This window comes from Tympanuchus pallidicinctus, unplaced genomic scaffold (assembly GCF_026119805.1).
Source record: "Tympanuchus pallidicinctus isolate F22 unplaced genomic scaffold, pur_lepc_1.0 scaffold32, whole genome shotgun sequence".
Classification (NCBI taxonomy): Eukaryota; Metazoa; Chordata; class Aves; order Galliformes; family Phasianidae; genus Tympanuchus; species Tympanuchus pallidicinctus.
The window spans coordinates 2,928,455-2,947,187 of NW_026294750.1; the positions used below are offsets into that span (position 1 = coordinate 2,928,455).

At 52.8% G+C, this 18,733-nt stretch overlaps 1 protein-coding gene across 5 annotated transcripts; it reads right to left on the reverse strand.

Moving 5' to 3' along the window:
• Positions 1-1,067: 1,067 nt before the first annotated feature.
• Positions 1,068-18,459, reverse strand: RASSF5 (Ras association domain family member 5). Of its 5 annotated transcripts, none has more exons than XM_052698138.1 (6): positions 18,098-18,448; positions 12,585-12,697; positions 5,504-5,614; positions 4,506-4,803; positions 4,003-4,118; positions 1,068-3,356 (listed from the first exon to the last, which is right to left on the reverse strand). In XM_052698138.1, exons 1-6 carry the CDS (start codon positions 18,366-18,368, stop codon positions 3,204-3,206), a joined length of 1,062 nt encoding a protein of 353 aa, XP_052554098.1. In that variant the 5' UTR covers positions 18,369-18,448; the 3' UTR covers positions 1,068-3,203. The 5 variants fall into 5 exon arrangements, 4 of the variants coding, with proteins under 4 accessions (XP_052554098.1, XP_052554099.1, XP_052554100.1 ...); XM_052698139.1 differs by lacking the exon at positions 18,098-18,448 and adding an exon at positions 17,406-17,980; XR_008210131.1 differs by having other exon boundaries at positions 3,234-3,356; positions 4,003-4,149; positions 18,098-18,459.
• Between the last annotated feature and the right edge of the window lie 274 nt (positions 18,460-18,733).

Below are 18,733 nucleotides of genomic sequence, written 5' to 3' on the forward strand. Positions count from 1 at the left end.
TATTTATAGAAACGTCCTGCCAGCAGATCAAGGTTGTGTACAGGCCTTATTCATTCAAAGCCTTGCATTTCTACATGGGCTGGGATTATCCCAAATAATAATGTTGCTCTCAGTGATCGTTTTTCATAAGAATAAAAAGCTGAAAAAAAAAAATTAACAGCTTTATCCTTTTCCATATATTTTCCAATATATGGGCATTTTTTGCTATAGAACCTCACAGCCAGCTTGAGATTCTTACTTACCACCTTTTGAACCAAAGCATTGTGATAGCACCTCATCCAGAATGTTCCAGGACATTGTGCCATAGAGCATTTATATCACATAAAAAAGCATTTGGCTTAGATGTCATCCCTGTAAACACTTCCAGGTATTGATATGAAGACATTCCAGGGTGCAGAGCAAACTCTTACTTGCATGTATAACATTAACTGCAGCTTATGAGAGGTAGTAGCTCTGTCAAAGCCATCTAAATACAAGAGACAAATTAATACTAATAAATACTAAAGACAATTAATGGAACACTTGGATTCTCAGAAGTAAATGCTCTGTGCTGCTTTCGTTGAAGTTTAGACTTCACATTCAGTTCTGGAAGGACTCCCATATTTTGCCTTTAGACTCAAGGCAAGAAAATGCCATAAGAGGGCGCCAGAAAAATAAGTCAGAGATTTAATTATTTTAATTAGTGACAGTTTTATTGTCGTTGTCTTTTACACTGTCTGCATATGAATAAGTAGTTTCAGAACCTTCAAAAAAAAAAAAAGCTGGGAATGAGACATTTTTTAAAAATGCCATAGAATTCCTAAGGAGTAATAAAAATAAATTACAGCATCGCAAAAAATGCATTTCACTTTGCCATAGAAGCTTTGCTTGTTCCGTCCTATACACATTATTTTACATGTTGTACAAGAGCCAGGAGAAATAAAGTCACACAAACAAGGCAGAGACAACACAACCAAAGGCACTGCCAACAGTACTCAGCATAAGGAAGGGGCCCAATATGCCTGTCCTGGACACAACTGACTGCTGGGAAGCTGAGTTTCAATATCTACCACTTCCAATGCCCCACATCTTTAAAAAGAAAGAAAGAAAGAAAAAAAACCCCTCCTCTTTGCAGGAGGTTTTCAGCAGCATTCACAGTAATTGCATAAGAAGCCATGCCTTCTACAGAATGTCAAAGACATGCTGGGTTCCAGGAAGGGAAGGGGAGATGGTCACCAGAACTCGAGTAGAAGACAACAGCAACCAGGAAAAATAAGAGCAATCTTTTTGAAACTGATAGCCAGAAAGATAAGGGATTTGAAAGCAAGCATCTGGGTCTTGTTTCTCAGAACCAGAGGCAGTTTCTACAGTGTCCTTACACTCAACCGAACAGAAGTATTTGTACAGTGCTTCCAAGACTCAAAGCAGTGGATAAATGTTACTTAAATTACTTCACAAGTGCATAGCAAAGTAATAAGTATCTTTATAAACAGGCAAGCAGCCCCGGAGCATGAAAATTACTGCTCTATTTGGGCTGCTGCCACGCTGTTAAAGGTCATCTGGGTAGAGAATACAGTACAGCTGGGAGGCCCTTCCTGCAGCGTGTGGCAGTGGCTGGAGCCTCGCCTGGAAACCCTTTTACACCACTGAGTAAGGCAAGGGCTGGAGCTGAGCTTGCACCAAGTGGCATTTGTACCAAGTGAGGGCTGTAAGTGATGCAGTTACTCTCATACCTTTATAAACAAGCATACTCAAGTATAAATCTAGGGAGGGGAAAAAGAAAAGCCAAGCAGTCATCTTGCAGAAAGGAACAACAGTTCCTCTTCTCTCTCTGGATAAAAGCAGCCTGCAGGGACCTGGGGGAGCACTGCCAAGGCCTTGGCAAAAGCCCCTTCCAACCTCCTCTTTAACCCAAATGTAAAGTTTTCACACTTCAGGAAAAATAAAAGGCACTGAGGTAAATTTTAGACTCTTCCAAGTTGTCTCCATCATCTGTTCCCTAATAACCTGCTCCTTTCTACTTTGCATTAGTGGGAGACACTCGGGTCACCAGGAGCATTTCAGATGCTCCATCTGTATCCAGCTAGTTTTCACGTTCACTTTTCACTCTGCGCTGCACTGTCCTCTGAACAGAGGGAAGATGGAACGTGCCGTGTGCTCAGTACAAAGTGCTGAAAGTAAAGGTGGGGAAATCGCCTCTGGGATTGGCATCCCCACAGCATCCCTTGCACTAGGAAGGGAGAAAAGAGGTGGGAGAACAGCACGGGGGATGGGGGGTCAGCAAGAGGAGGCATGGTGCAAGGGGGTGGTGGCAGGAAAGCATCTCAGGTTTGTGGTCTCCTTGCTCTTCCTGGTGCTAAGGATCTCCTGCACAGACACTGCTGTGGACACGTCCACAAGCCAGCCTGGGTTGGAGCTCCTCTCCCTCCTGCCAGACCCCTTCACAGCCCAAAATGGGTCTGATTGGTGAAAGAGGGCTTTGAGCTTCCCTGCAATCGTCTGCTGGCTGTGTATTGCTCAGGGTTCTATGCAGAACCACCATCCCACACCCCCATCTTCATGCTTTTCTCTTAAAACATAGGTCCCAATTCCTACAGAGTAGAAAACTCCTAACACACAGGCTAGCTCAGCTAAGCGTCATGGATATTTGCTCAAATTCAAGTCTCTTCTTGAAATTAATTAGCAACAAAATAAATGACTTTCCCTGGATTGAATATCACTTACCAAAGGACTATCAGGGTGCTGCAGCTGCCACGGCTGCATTTCCCACCTCAGCCTTGAACAAGTCTGTCTGGCATCGGTTACAGCTGCAACACCCGCATGGGTCGGCGCACCAACCTCTGTGTTGTCTGCTCCTTCCTGTGCCCTGCTTAAGAAATGAGAGCTGGGCAACGAGGGCACACGCAACTGCAGAGCCGTAGCAAGAGAGCTGCTGGGAGGAGCGTGAGCAGCTCAGCCTGCTTCTCCTGCTGGGTTCAGCGTTGCCCACAGAGCTGCTCAGCGCGCCCCAGCAGTTCTGGTGCCGGCGTCCTGTTGTTGGGCTGGATCTGGTCCTGGGGTACGAGGTTTCAAAAGAAGGAAACACAACACGTCCATGGAATGGGTGCTACGTCCTTAATGGAGGGATGAAGAGGGAGGGTGACCACCAAAAGGTGTCCTGAGAAGAGTCTGTTCTTTTTAAGAACCACACGTAGCTTAGTCTGACTGCCGGTGTGCCCTGAGGGTTAGCCAGGTTTGTCTCCAGCCTCTTTCAAGCTCTGCTGCAGTCTCTGTTTGAACTTCTCATACTTCCTTTTCACTTGCTGGATTTTGTCCTTCTCTTCTTTGTCCAGGATCATTAAGAAGTTTTGTAGCTCTGGGATGGAGAATGCATCCCACTGCAGGAACGGCAAAGCAGAGGCAAAGTGAGCGCACGTAATTCACCCTGTGGCTTTTGCAGCTTTTTCCTGAATCTGTAGAGGATCAATGCATGCTGATCTGCAGGGAGCATAACCTCCAAGCATCCTTGTGAGAGCACCAGGACAAGGAGCCGTGAAGGACCAGCCCAGCTCTGAGCCCACACAGCCATGGATTCAGTAGGAATCCGTGCTTGGATGAATGAAAGCTCCCAGGCAGGCGCTGACATCTGAATGAGTCCCAGCAGGGAGCACTGCCATGGCATAAAGCTTCATCACCTGGGCATCCCAAGCTTCTATTTAAACTCATGGATTACTTATGGCAGCATTTAGCTGAATCTGATTACGGAGGTTTAACTCTGGGATAGCACTGTAAATAGATGGCAGGATTTATTTTTAAATCAGTGCAATCCAGAAAGCAACAGATGACCCAGAGATGTATTTTCTCAAAGCAAGACACAAGCAGTCTGAGAAGTTTGGGGAACAGCTGGAATCAAACAACACTTTAGGGGTAAAACCAACAGTATTAGAGGGGGGAGGAGCCTGGCTCACTCCTGTTGGGACCTGCAGGTCCATCCCAAAAAATACATGTTCATGCACAAACCAAGGGAAGGAGCCCCAGACCTACCTCCACCTCCCCTGTCTCGTTCTCCTTCAGCACAAAGCTGAGCACATCAGTGTCAGGGCCAGCCAGCAGCCGCAGGTACAGGGGGAATTCAGTGAGGGGCAGCTTCTGCAGGAGGACTGCAAGGGACAGCAGACAGCATTGTGAGCCCTGCAGAGCCCGGAGGGAGGCTTAGAACAGTGGTGTGGGCTTTGGGAGCAGGCTGTGGTGCTCAGGGTTGTTGTCAAGGCAATGAGCATCTATCAGTGATCTGTGTTGGGTCTTGGGGGCATGGGAGTGGTTGAGGGAACTGGGATGGACGGTCTGGTTGGATACAAGGGAAAATTCCTTCTCTGAAAGAGTGGTGATGCTGTGGCACAGCTGCCCAGGGGGTGAAGGAGTCACCATCCCTGGAGGTGTTCAGGGAACGCGGAGATGTGACGCCAAAACGTGGTGGGATGGGTTGGGTTTGGGGGATCTCTGAGGCTTTTTCCAACCTGAGCCATTTTGGGGCCCTACAAACTCACCTTGCCCATCCTTCCGCATCTCCTTGAACAGCGCGAACTTCTGCGGGTTATCCACCACCATGAACTTCTTGAGCAGCCCCTGGATCACCTCGCTCACCGTGGTCGTGCTGCTGATGTGCAGCTGCTTGATGGCATCCAGAGGCAGGTAGAAGGACGTCCTCCTGTCTGTGGTTTCTGCCAGGTTCACCTCCTTGAGGGCATCATAGATGGACTGCGGTCGGATCCCCGCCGGCACCGTCACCGGGCGGCGCAGCTTCAGGTGCACCTTGATGAAACCTGTGTAGGTCCCATCATCACTCTGCAAATGGACACACAGTGTGGGTGGGTGACGCCGTTCTGCACAGCTTTGGGGCTTCTGGCCACGATGCAAGAAGCAACTGGTGATTTACGGTTAGTCACTGCCGATTTCTTTCTGTTCCTTCCACTCCACGGTGACTCACCTCCTCCTAGAGCTGTGCTGTCTTCTCTTACTTTACATCAACACTTCTACAAGTTGGCTATGGAAACTATCATAAATTACAGTTAAATGAGGGTTTTAAAGCTCTGGGAACCCCTCATGCGCAGTGGAATGCCATGTTTTTAACCCCCCCATTAGAGGATTTTCACTTCTCTATGTAATAATCCATAGCTCCAGATCAGCTGGTTAGAAACTGTTCTAATCTTGACTATTTTGAATAAACTTTAGGTTGATTTTCAGACACCAGCAGGAGGTTACAGAGCTGCTGTTCGTGGAAGCTCCACAGTTTAACCTGGTGTTTCACAAAGCCTTTCCCACTGCTCTGTGAGAGCATCTCAAATTTGCACTTCTGTGGCACTTTGCTTTGTAAATCAGATCCTGCTTTTCACTGTGCATCCTCACAGCTTTACTTATGGAAACAAGCCTGCAATGGAAACTCACCCCTATCTGTTGGTGGCAAGTGGCTCTCAGCTATCACTGAGAGATATGGGTGATATGGGTGAACGTTCCCAGCTGAGATGAACATGACAGCAATACCTACCAGCTTCATCAGCAGGCAGTTTGTAACTTTTGCATTGTATTTTTCGATCTTCTCTTTGATCTCCTCAACAGTTGGAGGCTCTGGTTTTTCTTCTACAGCTTGCGTTACATTCTGGAAGAAGAGGAGATGGTGTCAGTGGGTTTGTTTGGGGTAATGCTGTGTCCAAACAGCTGTCTTGCTGGGAGATGCACAAACAGAGCATTTCATGAGCTCAGGGAGGAGCTGCTCCAGGACATGCAGTGCTGAGTGCAGCACAAGTAGAGGAAAGCCTCTCCAGAGTGTCCTCCTCTGGCACTGCAGAGACATCTTTCTTCTTTAATAGAAAAACAAATATAGAAAATTTCAGCTAAAATAAGCTTTCAGCACTCTGTACAGGAGAGCAGAATTTCTCTGAAGGTGGCAAAGCATGAAAGATGAATTAGAGAAAGGGACACGTGGTGAAGGCACAGAGCTCCACGCAGGGCTGCTGCAGTGCACAGTGCTGTGTGCAGTGACAGGGCTGAGCCCGTGGCTGCTGCTGTATGCCTTGATTTGGGGAGCCTCATCTCAGGATGCAAAGTGGGGCTCACAGAGCCCCGGGGATGTGCTGCTGCTGCAGATGGCTTCCTGATGGGATTTGCAGGCTCACAGAGAGCCGAGCAGTGCTCCCACCTTCCATATGCCAAGCATAAGGCACCGGCTGCAAAGGCCCACGGATCCCCCCGGGAAGGAAATGTCAGGATGCGATCCCACACATGGAACAGTCCAACACATGGAGCCCAGGCATCCACAGGCATTGCAGGAACACGGAATCCAAAACGCTCCGTTCCAAAACCCCACTGCGAGGACAGAAAAGATGCTCCAGCACAGCTAAACAGGCCCGTTGCATTCCCACCCCAAGGTGCAGATCCCACAGGGCTCCAGTCTTCAGGTGCCAGCACTCCATGCCCTGGGGACACAGAGGGGACAGAATCCCATGGCTTGAAGTTGAAGCTGCACATCTTCTGCCTGCTGTGTGGGCTGCCTCCGAAGTTGGCATGAAGAGATGAGCTCTGGAGGCTGATAGGGATCAGAGCAGGAAGGGCAACTTTCACAGGAAAACAAGAAAGTGTGGAAAAAGCAACATAAGGAGCAAAGCCCTGCACTTCTCAGCCTTAATTCCAAGATCTGGACAGCGTTTCCTCCCAGGTGCAGAAGGAGGCTCCCATCCATCAGATGAGCACACCATAGGCAGCATCGCCCCAGGCTGTGGCATTTCTTTCAGGAGAAGAATCAAGCGCCGGACAAACAAGAGCTCTGGTCGCAATCTGGCAAAACAGCTCCAGCTCTGGGACTTGGAGAGCCTCAGATTCATTCAAGCCATTCCCCAAAGCAGATGTCTCAACTTCTGCTCAAGGCTGACAAACAGTGCAAGACCTCTGGAAGCAGCAGTAACCCAACAGAAGAGCACTGATACTGTCTTGCATTCTCCTTCTTGTTCACTGCCTTAAAAAACTAAAAGCAAAGCTTGGTGTGGTATTCAAGAATTGCACACCAACATTCCTTTATCACACTGGCGATCTCAGCTCCACAATCTGCTGTAAGACACATCAACACTGCAGTCTACTGACTGCAGTAGGTCTTAAATGCATGCACAGAGGTGCATCCCTCCATCTGCAGGGTGTTGCCCTGACCCTACTGCAGCCACACTGCATACAGACCATGTGTGTGCTGCACTGTTTCCATAGCACAACCCCCACCCAATGCAGACCAGCACCCTCCAAACATGCACAGCAAAAGCAAATAGATCAGCTCAGCTTGCCTCAGTTCTCATTTACACTGCAGCAGCTTGGAATAGCCAGAGCAACTCCTGAAAGAGCTGTGATGCTGGAAGGGAGGCTGCAACGTGTTGTGCTGCACCAACGCTGCAGCAAAACACTGCTAGAAAAAGGCTCTCTCTTCCCCTCACTGACACTGTGGGAGTGATGCTTTGCCCACATGCCCTCCTGTGCTCACAGGGACATATTTAGTGCACAGCAGGACCCAGCCTGCAAGGAGCTATGCTGCTCCCTACACTGAGCAGCAGTGAGAGGTCAGCGGTGCGTTGCTCTTCATGAACCTGTCCACATCTCTGGTTTTGTGGTTTCTGCTGCAGAACGCACAGTTGCTGCTGAAGGAAGAAAAACAGAAAAGCTCTTAACCATCAACCGTTGCCACATTTCCTGTCGTATGGGGACAGGATGAAACAAGCTGCAAACAACAGAAGCTCACGGTAACAACCCCAGGGGCACTGCTGAGACTGTGGGACCAGGACAGAGCAACGTGGGGGGGAAAGGACCCCAAACCCTTTGCACCCTCATGGCACAGCAAAGTGTGGGATGCAGGGCGATGCAGCATGGAGATGAGCTCGCATCCCCCTGCCATGCAGCTCCTCCTCTAACCAGCACTGCTCCTCGGATGTAAGAAATGGGTGAGCTCGTGAGAGGCTGCTATGGGGGAAGGCAAAGCCCTGGGGCCATTGTGACTGTGGTGACATGCTCTCAAAAGAGAGATCTGGAGTCAAGAGCCAACAAAGAACCGCTCTGCCTCGGTGACCGACTTCTGCATTTATCCATTCGCAAAGATGCTGGGGGGAGAAGTGCTCCACTTCCAGCTGGAGAGCATCCTTCCCACAGCCTTCTGCAGGAACCAAACCCAAACAAAAGCCTTTCCTAAGGTCAGCAGCCCTGCACCCTGCTGTACCTGGTGCCAGCGCTGTTCTATGAGGACAGCACCCCAACCCCATTGCTCTCCTCCCTCACAGCTCCCCAAGGTGCTGCAGATAAGATCTGCACATTTCACCACCTTCAAGAAGTTCAGACAAGGCAATGCTGTTTACTGTGGGGCTCAGAGGAAAAGGCAGAAAGCAGCTCTAGAGAAAGGGAAAAGCCTCGCAGTGCATTCTGAGAGGTTAGCAGCAAGCTGCAGGCTCAGGCATTGATTGCCATGGAGATTTCACTTGGAAACAGCTGTTCTGCCACCTCTGCTTTTAACTTTAGTTAAAAATAAACAGGATGTTCCTGACAGCAGCAGCTCCTGATGCCATCTGGAGAGAAGAGAGAGGGGCAGAGTGATGCAGGACCCCCAAGAGATGTGCCCTGTGCATGCAACCTGCTGGGACCACTTCCCTACCAAGCCAAGCCGCAATCTCACCTCCTGCGCCTGCAAGCCCCACTCCTTTCCTCCACCAAAGTCCTGCAGACAGCTTCCACCCCCCAGCCAGAAAAAAGCTGGGGTCCACCTCCACCCACTGGGGCAACCAGTGTTGTGTTTTTTCATGAGCAGGAGCTATTCCACACAACCCCAGCAGGCTCCATCTTCTCCAGCAACCACCATGTCAACCTCCAGCAGAGGAGCCTGGCCAGAAGGCACCGCAGCACCTGAGCATCTTTGTGCAGGGAGAGCCCACAGGTAGGGCCAAGCTGGAGGAGCTGCAGTGCCCGAGCACAGTGAGAACCAGCACTGCACCATGGTTGACATCGTAATCTCATACACCTCCTACACAAATGAATCATCAGATGACATTTAGAAAGCAGCAGTACGTGTTGGTAATCATAGCGAGAGGGAGCTGGCGGCGGGCGGGAAGATCCCACATGAAACCCAAGGGAGAATTTCTTCGAAAAAAATTGTTATTTGCAACGTTATTCTGATGGAAGGCCCTGCAGGGATCACAGCCCAGGTCACCAGCAGAGCAGCTCAAGCCCTGTGCTGCAGAAACGGAACCCCACAGCACCTGCTGGGGGCTGGAAGCCATCAGCCCCAGGCATGCCAACACAGCATGGCCGTGAGCAGTGCAGTGCTGCTGATTTTGGTGACCCCAGCCTCTCCTGGAGCCCTCTCAGTGCCCTCCCCACCGCTGTCCCCCACCTAACATCTCATCTCTCAGCACTTCAGGGCTTTTCCTGAGTAAAACCCCACTTCCGCAGTAGCTTTTGCTCTCCTTCTGCTTTTCTGTTCACTTCTGGTTGGGGCAAAGTTTACAGCAGGGATGTGTTGCCGTATTTTTAAATGTAACACTTCAACAGTGAGGCAGCTCTGTGCATTTTCTGCGTTACTGATGTCACAAATCTCACCCCGCAGTGACTCTGCCCAGGCAGTGCTCTCCCCAAGAGCAGCACCGCACACCCAGGTAAGGATGGGATCCATCCCTGCAATCACCACTTTGCAGATGAATTTGGTCCTGGAATTCTCCCATCTCACTGCCTATCCAACAGGTGCAGTTTGCACAGTGATCAACACTTTTTTGGGGGCCAAACCACAGGACTCTGGCTGGGGATCTAACCCAAAAAACACAGCTGCAACCCCCAACATTCGGAGTCGGTTCCTTCTCTGCAAACCCTCCAGGAAGGAGGCAAAGAAGTATCGAAAGGCTGAGAAACCCTGCAGCAGAGCAAAGCCCTGCAGCGAGCCTGCAGGAGGCAGGCAGGGCCCCTTCAACCTCACAGCGAGCAAATTCCAGCAGCACCTGCAGCCAAACGTGCCCAGAACCCACCACCAGCTCCCGCTTCGCACAGCCCCCCTCGCTGCAGTTGCTGAGCCGTTACCTTGGCGGGGCCCTTGCTCTGAGCGCTGCGGAAGAAAGAGGTTTTAGCCGTGAAAAAGCAATCCTCGAGGTCTTCATCCAAGCTGCAGTACCCGCTGCTCATGCTGCTGCCGATGGTCATCGAAGGCAGCCCAGCAGCGCTCACATCCCGCACTGCCCGCCGCTCATCTGCAGCTCCCGCCGCTCATCCTCCGCAGCGATCTCTCCCGAATTCGGGTAACCCTTCCTTCTCCTCCTTCTCCTCCTCCACCGCCTCCGCGCAGCATGGAGCGGCCGCCGTGCCGTTTCGCCCCCAGCTCGCTGCTCAGCATCGCCTCCCCCTTCCTGCTGCGCAGCGCGCCCGCTTCCTCATTGCAAAATTTCTCACCCTGAGAGCAGGGATGAGGTGCCGGGCAGCCCCGGAGCTTCCCGTGGGGCTGATGCCTGGAAACGTGTCCTTGATGCGGAGCTCGGAGAGCGCGTTGCTCCTTCCCTGCGTCGTTAGAGCTGCGCTGGGAAACAAACCCAGGCTGGAGCGAGGGATGCTCGCAGAGATGCGCTGCCCCAGAAACAGGTGGGGAAGGGGTAGGGAGCCCAGGGCAGCGCTGTGCAGGGGGCAGTGGATGCCCCTCTGCTCTGCCGATGCTTTGGGAGCAGCGGTTCCAGCAGAGCCGGCCCCAGGTGTGGGTGCAAGCCAGGGAAATGCCACCCAGCTCCTTCACCCCGTTTGCAGCAATCCCCTCACTGCAGGGGGATGAAAACTCATGCTCAGCAATTCAGTCTGGCACAGACCCCTGCTCGGGGCTGCTCCCATCCCCTGGTGCAGATAAAGAAGCTCCAGGTTGCTTTCTAGTTATGCTCAAACTGTACATATTTGGAAACTTTACAGATAGGGAATGCATTTTTCTTCTCCTCTGCAGCACTGTGGCTGCATTTCCTGCGGCTTGCAGGGCATCCTATCAACAGTGCAGGAGGTCCAAACAGAGCTGACCTCCAGCCCCACACTCTCCACTACCAGCACCCCTCCGTGCACCATTCTTTGTGCCCAGCTCACCACCAGCACATTCCAGACCCAATTCCAGCTGTGCACCACAAACACAACAACAGCACTGCACAGTGGGAGGTGCGACGTCTGCATCGCAAACGCGGAAGGAGAGAATCCAGATGGCACCTTTACAAAGCAACTCATAACACTGCAAAAAAGCAAAGCTCTCCTCATAGCAACATGCACACTTCTGCAGTGGCACGGTGGCATCAGCCTCCACAGCCTGCCTAGGTTATATTTAGAAGAGAAATAGGCTTAAATCAAGCGTGCAGGGCATGAGCTGAACCGAGTGCTGCGTCAGGTGTGGAGTTGGGTCAGCACCGAAGCCTCAGCTCAGGGCATTCTGGGGTTACAGCAGGAGGGAGCTGCCTATGCGAAGCTTTCCAAGCAGCCTGGACTTTGCCATCACAGCCATCACAGCCCTGTGCCTGGAGATCTGGTAACACAAAGACTGAAAATCTGATTCGAAGCCTTTCTTCTTGCAGGAAATCCCAGGTGCTGCAGCCCCAGGGCTGAGCCCAGCAGAGGCTGTGCTGGCTGCACTGTGCCCAGGAAGAATGATCCAGGACCCAAATGCAGCACACTTAAGTACTTTGCTGGATCAAAGCCCAAATTATTAATGCTTGGTGTTCCGTGCCAACAGGACTTTATTAACTTTCTCCGACGCTCCTGCTTTGCTTACATTTGATAATGCTATTTACTGGCTGCCAACGACACCAGCCATGGCATTTCCCACATTCCCAGTGTGCTGTTCCCCATCACCCCAGTGTATTTTGGCACCTATTCCCATTTTGTTTTCTCCTCACTGGGGCTGTGATGGGAGGACATCAGGAACACATCAGTGATGAACTGATGAGGGCTCTGTGGTCATTACCAGAGCCATCAATAACCCCCCGCTGCCTTCATCACCCTAAAGAGGAAACGAGCCTTTAATTTTACTAAAAATCACACTTTCCTAACACTGATGGGGGGAAACCCACTGACGCATGAGGAAGATGCAAACAAACACATCCACGGCCTCATTCCCTTACTTAGAGAACTCAAAGGAGAAGCCACCCAGCCCAGCAGCATCTCACAGCAGCACCAAGCACACAGTGCTGCTTTTAGATGCATTCCGTGCCAAAACCTCCTGGAGCAGCCTGGTGTACAGCGTCCCTCACCCAGACTGGGGAGCCTCAGTTCCCCCAGAATTACTGGAAGACACGAAGCCAAATCTCACTGCCAGACCCACACTTGCATTTCTTCTGCATCTTGGCAGAGAACACCTTCACTTTTCCTCCTTTGCCATGCAGTGCTTTGCATCCATCAGACACCTGCATCTACATTCAAAGCCAGGGGCAAGGGCCCTGTACACCATCTCCTCCCACCAGGTGATGTGCACAAGACACACAGGGATATAGGGAATTTATTAGCAAGCATCAGCTGGGGCCGCAGGCTGACCTCTGCAACACAATCTCATCCTGCTAAGAGCAAGGAATGGGGTTCAGAGAGAGGCTGAAACCACCATGAGGGCATACCTGGCTGCAGGGGAGCACAATGGTGCCCTCAGGAGAGAGCTGCCCGGGGTCGGGCCGGCGACAGTCCAGCTGGACGAGGCTGTGACACTGCTGGTGGCACGTGTACCTGCAGTCTGAGAGAGAACAGAGCCATGCTGTGATGGGAGAGCAGCCAGGAGCCCGGGTCCTCCCCATCGTGCACCACCAGCACCAATGGGAGCTGCCTGCAGCCGCATCCCCCGAGCGCAGCTATCGCTTCCCCCAGCAGCCCTTCCACCCTTTTAATTTTTAACAGCCCTACAAACAGCATTCAATCAATTATTTTTTTACACAACCTACAATTCCAGCACAGTCACTGACCTGCCGGATACCCAACACCCATCTCCTCCCAAAAAAATAACATTCTCACCAGAACAGAGGTCCCCTCTGCAGGAAAACCTGCCTTTCCCTCTATTATTTTTTGGCATTTGGGTCATTGCTTTCGAACCTCTCAGACTTGCAAAAAGAAAAGTGACATCCCACGTTCTCTCTCACTGGAGATGCCTGCTCCTATCAGGGAATTCCTGGGCAGGAGCAGAGCATTGGTGCTGTGGGAGCAGTGCCTGGGGCAGAGCATCTCCCTCAGGGGAACCACTGATTGTTCAGCGTTCATCCGACACCAGCTGCCATCCTCCCATTTCCAGCCGGTTTTCTCAAGGCTGAGAAAAAAGCAAGGGGGTCTTATTTATTTTTAACCCCCCCCCCTTTTTTTTTTTTTTAATTTTAATTAGGGATAAGCTGAGCAGTTGCATGGTAACGCAATGCATGACCTTTCGAACAGCTGGAGCAGCTGCTCAGTGGGACATTTGCCATCTCTGTGCTGGAGGTTCCAAGCACGGCAGGCTGCGGCTGCAGCCCCACCTGAGCACCAACACAGCAGCCCCAAATGCATCACATTCAGCCAGCCATCCCCACACACAGCCTCTGGGGTGGGAATGGTGGAGCATCCACACGGGGAGCAGTCTGCAGTGCGCAACACGGACCACAAATCACAGCTCCTGAATCCACCTCTGGCACAGCCAGCCATTTCCCCACACGATTACAGCATGACACCTCCTTAGTCACCGCCGCCTATTAACAGCCCTAATCACCACTATCTGGTGGGCAGCACTAATTTTAGAAGCCCGGCACGGCCCTGGGAAGCAGCCACGTGACGGGGCAGGATGCCTCCCCTGCGACCGTGAGATCATTTCTATTCAAGTCAAACAAAGCCACGGTTGGAAACAGTTGCTTTAAAAAAGAAAACCTCTGAGCCGGATCGCAACGTAGTGAGAAACTTTGGTGGCACAAAGGAACTTCCCTCTGTATGCAGATGGAGTTTCTCAAGGTGATAACACTGGATTTGCAACCGAACCCCATCCGGATGTTCATCCATCCGCCTCAGCACAGCCTGCAGTCACCCTGCCCAGCCCCGAGTGCCGTTGGCATCCTTTGGCATAATGCTCTTCAAAGCTGTCCAGCATCAGGGGCTGACCTCAGCCACTGCACCACAGTGGGACCGGAGCACAAAGCAGCCACTGGGCTAGGGATGCTCCAAAGCCATTGCTTCCTAATGGAGCAGCTTCAACCCCCGGGCACAGAGGTGTGCTGGCACACCAGGACCAGTCCTGAGCAGCACAGCTGAGGCATGAAGCACTTTCAGCTGTGCTCTATGGAATCCCATTACCCCTCATTAGCAGTAGCAACCAGCAGACACCCAAACGCAGCCCTTACCTCTCAGCTGTGAGCCCTCCCTGCTCAGCCTCCACGATCCCTCCGAGCAGGATTTGGGCTTGGGAAAGTGCCCGAATACTTTGCGGATTCTCTTTGTGATGACCCCAAAGCAGGCAGCTGTCCCTGCTCTGCCCTCCGACATCCTCAGCAGAGGGACCAACGCTCCCAGGGCAGCTCAGCACTGCACACAGCAGCGCCTGCCTCCACGGAGCCTTATCCCATGGAGATAAAGCATTGACATGAGCCATCGGGGATCTATTTGACAGATACCTTTTTTTTTTTTTGGAACAATGAAGCAATGCACAGCTTGGGGCTTATGCACCTCAGGGCTTGTCCTGTTCACTATGGAAAAGTTTCTATTTCTGGGGCTTTTTACTTGATAAGATAAAATGACCCAACGGAAGAGATTAGAGTGGAGAGCAGGCGCAGGACCCAGCCGTGCTGGGAGGTCCCTTTCCAACATCCCCACTTTGCTGCTTTTCCCCTGCAGTTGTCTCAAAGCCTCCAATGCTGAATCAAATGTTAGGTTAAAGGAATCCACTGAGGTTGGCTATGTGAGCAATGCTGACTTGAGCCCTGCCAGATTTTTGGATCAGTGCTGCAGTTTTCCTGTAGCATCCATCATTTCTAGCCACACAAGGTGTTGGATGATGCCTGTGTCCACCCCACCACTCGACAAAGTGCTTTAAACCCATCACCTCCCCACCTCTGCATCACAGCCATCCCCACACCAATGGGGCAGGTTCCCAGCATCCTGCACAACACATTCTTCCCATTTCATCCATTAGAATTGCAAAGATAAAAGCTCACTAAATCTCCCCAGACGTAACACCAAGCATCACAGGATAACACAGAGGAATTCCTTCTTCCCTCCCCAGCCCCACAGCTACACACACATCCTTGCTTCCCAACCCAGACCATCAAGCTCAGCTACACCAGCAAGACCAGGAAAGCAAGAACAAACAGCCCAAACCTCACCTGGGGAACCAAAGCCTCTGCTGATGTCTCTCTCCATAAACACGAGATGGGAAGGCAGCAGCAAAGGGTGACCCGAGGACCTGAGCCCCCCCTGGAAGGCAGCATCCCCTGCCTGTGCTGAGTCCCCCAGTGAGCAATGCCTGCTGTGGGCAGGATGTGCCCTGCACCCTCCCCACCGCCCTCGTCCTCAGCCAGTGCTGCTGGGAGAAGAAGAATCTGCCCAGGCCAGACCGAGGGAAGCCCCAATATTGTGGGTCCTGGGAGCTGGTGGCAATTATTGTTTACTATGATGAGAGCAGAGATGGGAAGGAGTGCAGGAAGGAGACATGGGAAACCCTCACAGCCAAAGCACTGCTGGTGTGGGCAGAGCCCCCCCATCCCAGAGCCCAGCTTGGAGCACCCAAACCTGCTACAGAACTCCTCATCTTAATGAAACAGCCATCCAGGAACCTGTAATGGCAGAGCTGCAGTTCACGAGGTAGAAGGAGAACTGTTGTGTGTTGTGCCAGCTTCCTTCTCAAGGAAATGGGTCCTGATCCAGCAACGCTTGAACACAGACTGAGCTGTGTGATTTTCCTACAAGGAAACCCCTTGGCTGAGTCCTGGTGGGACTAAGATGATGTCCTGGGGTGGGATTGGGTCCACAGGGATGAACCACAAGAGCAACAAACCAGGCAAGCCGTGGTCAGTCCAAGTGTAGGAGCACACCCAGCTCACCCCACAGGGTCTGATAAGCACGGCCCAGGAAATACACGGGCTGTAAGTCATGCCCTGTGCTGCCAGGATGAGTGTGGACCCAAGGCTGGAAAACACCTGTGGCAAAAGCCCAGCCCACAATGCATGGATTAAGGGAAGGAGCGAGCAGTGGGATGGCACTGCGGGCTGCCAGCAGCAGGAATTTCTTACTCAGCACCTGCACCGCCGGTGCTGCAAGGATAAAAAGTGGGACACCCTGGGGGAACAGGCACTGAGCCACAATGAAACGCTGTCAGTTCCTTTCAGAATCTAAAGAGAGCCTGCAAACAGGAGGGGAATCAACTCTTGGAAAGGGGAGATAACAGCAGGACAAGAGGAAATGGTTTGAAGTTGAGGGAGGGAAGATTGAGGTTGGATGTCAGGGGAAGTTCTGTGCTGTGAGAGTGGTGAGGTGCTGGAACAGCTGCCCAGGGAGGCTGTGATGCCCTGTGCATCCCTGGAGGTGTTCAAGGCCAGGTTGGATGGGGCCCTGGGCAGCCTGGGCTGCTATGAAATGTGGAGGTTGGTGGCAGGGGGTTGGAGCTTCGTGATCCTTGAGATCTTTTTCAGGGTCTTTTTCAACCCTGGCCATTCTGTAATTCTGAGGCTGCAGAATCACAAAGCAGAGCTTCCAGAACCGACCCCCCCCCCCCCCCCCCCCCACACACACACACGCCTGGATATCCCCGATCAGAACCTAAATAAACCTCAGCACAGGACTTGAAAGCCGCGTTGTCACCTTCACATTCCAACATCCGCGCTCCGCCCCACCTGAACAAACACACACAAAAAAAACACCAAACCAACAGAGACGGATCTGCTGCAATGGGTGCAGACGTTACAAGAATCCCCCCGAAGTTTCCCTCCCTCCCAGCGATGGCACTTCGTTGTTCGGGGAATTTTAGAGGCAAAACCGTTCCCACAGTCTGACAGTTCTCAGAAGAAACAAAAAGGGAAGCAGCCACTTCAGGCTTCTTTCAATATCACTCGGAAAAGAAGCCCTGGGAGAGAAATCCCTCAAAACACACCTTTACAACGCTCAGCATCACAAAGTGCTGCCAATTAACGTTTCAGGTCGGGATTTTCAGAGCCCCACACCCAGCCCGTGTGCATCCTCACCCCACGTGGAGCGGGGCCACGTTTGGCAGCCCCAGCCTTGCACTGCCGGAACAAATTTCCTCATTAATTCGCGCTGTCAACCAGAGACCGGGGAAGAACAAATGGATTCATTACCAAGATTAATTGCACTAGAAATACATCAGCATTCCTCATCTCCCCAGCAGTAGCAGCGCTCGTTGTACAGCACTGACATTTGCACGACAGAGACGTGAAAGCTCAACCCAACCAGCAAGAAAGCTCTCATTCTCCCTTAGTTACCTGAAAACATCCTGCTGGGCACACTGCTTGGGCAGGAGGAGCTCCACCCCCAGGCACTCCTCACAGTTGGTGGGCTGTAAGCCCTTTCCCCAATCAGAAGGTATGGAATAACAAGGCAGCAGGTGCCACTTTTTAGCATTTACAGCTGATCTGTGGCACCCGCGTTGCTCAATTCCGCTGCCTGTAATGCAGGGCTGCCCACCCAGCATAGCCCAGTTCTTATGCCACCCCTCGTACAGAGATGCACACGGGCTGTATCTGCACCAGAACACCCTGTTAACACCCTCCTCGCTCCACAAACGATGGGAATGCGAATCCCTCCTGCGTTAACGCAGCCGATGGGAGCACTGCACGTCTTCCTAGAGAGCTCCTACCGCTCGCCCCGGGGTTTGGAGCAGGGCGAGGTGCCCAACAAACGCAAGGGAAACGAACATGCTATTTCTGGAAGGATTTAGGCGTAAGGCGTTACGAGCACGAGTCCATCCTGCCCGATGAGCCGATAATCCCATCTCCCCCAGAAAAACCTCAGCTCCCTCATCCCCCGCACGGCCCCGCACCCCCACAGGAACAGCTCGACGGGGGGACCCGGGGCCGGGAATGGGATTGGGAAGGGGTGGGGGGTCACGGAGCGGTATCGGAAGGCAGGGTGCGGGATGCGGTGCGGGGCAGAATTGCGGGACGGCAGCACTCACAGTCGCAGCGCAGGGCGCGCTCCCGCACGGCCGCTCCGCACAGATCGCACCAACCGCGGTGCGGGGCGCGGGGGACGAAACGGTGGCCGCGGCCGCGTTCCGCCGCTTCTCGCGGAGACGCGAAGATGTTGCGCACGTCGGGTAACAGCCGAGGGGTCCCTCCGCGCCGCCGCAGCCGTCGAGCTGCCCTGGCACCGCCGGGGCTTCCCAGAGCTCGGCCGTTCCGAGGCTCCGGGTCAGGGGAAACGGAGCCGGGTGGTCCCCGCCGCATGGAGCCGGGCGCGGAGGGGCTGGGAGCTGAGGGGGGGTTCGGCCCCACGGGTGGGCACGGAACGGAACGCCGCGCTGCGGGCTCCTGGAGGGCGGTGTGGCCGGGAGGGCGGGCGCGTTGGGCCGCCCCGGGGAGGAGACACGGAGAAGGGGTGGTGCGGAGAACGGCCCGGCGTGGGATCTTCTCGTGGTGACCCTCCCGGAGGAGCGATTCCTACCATGGGATCCATCGCGGTTGTAATTCCCTTCCCCACCCCTCCCTTTCCCCGCAAGATTTCCCTTTCGAATTTCCCCATAGAATCCCAATCCACGCTGTTGTGAAAGCTCTCCCCGCGGGACATTCCTCTGCTCGGGAGCGGGGCCGTC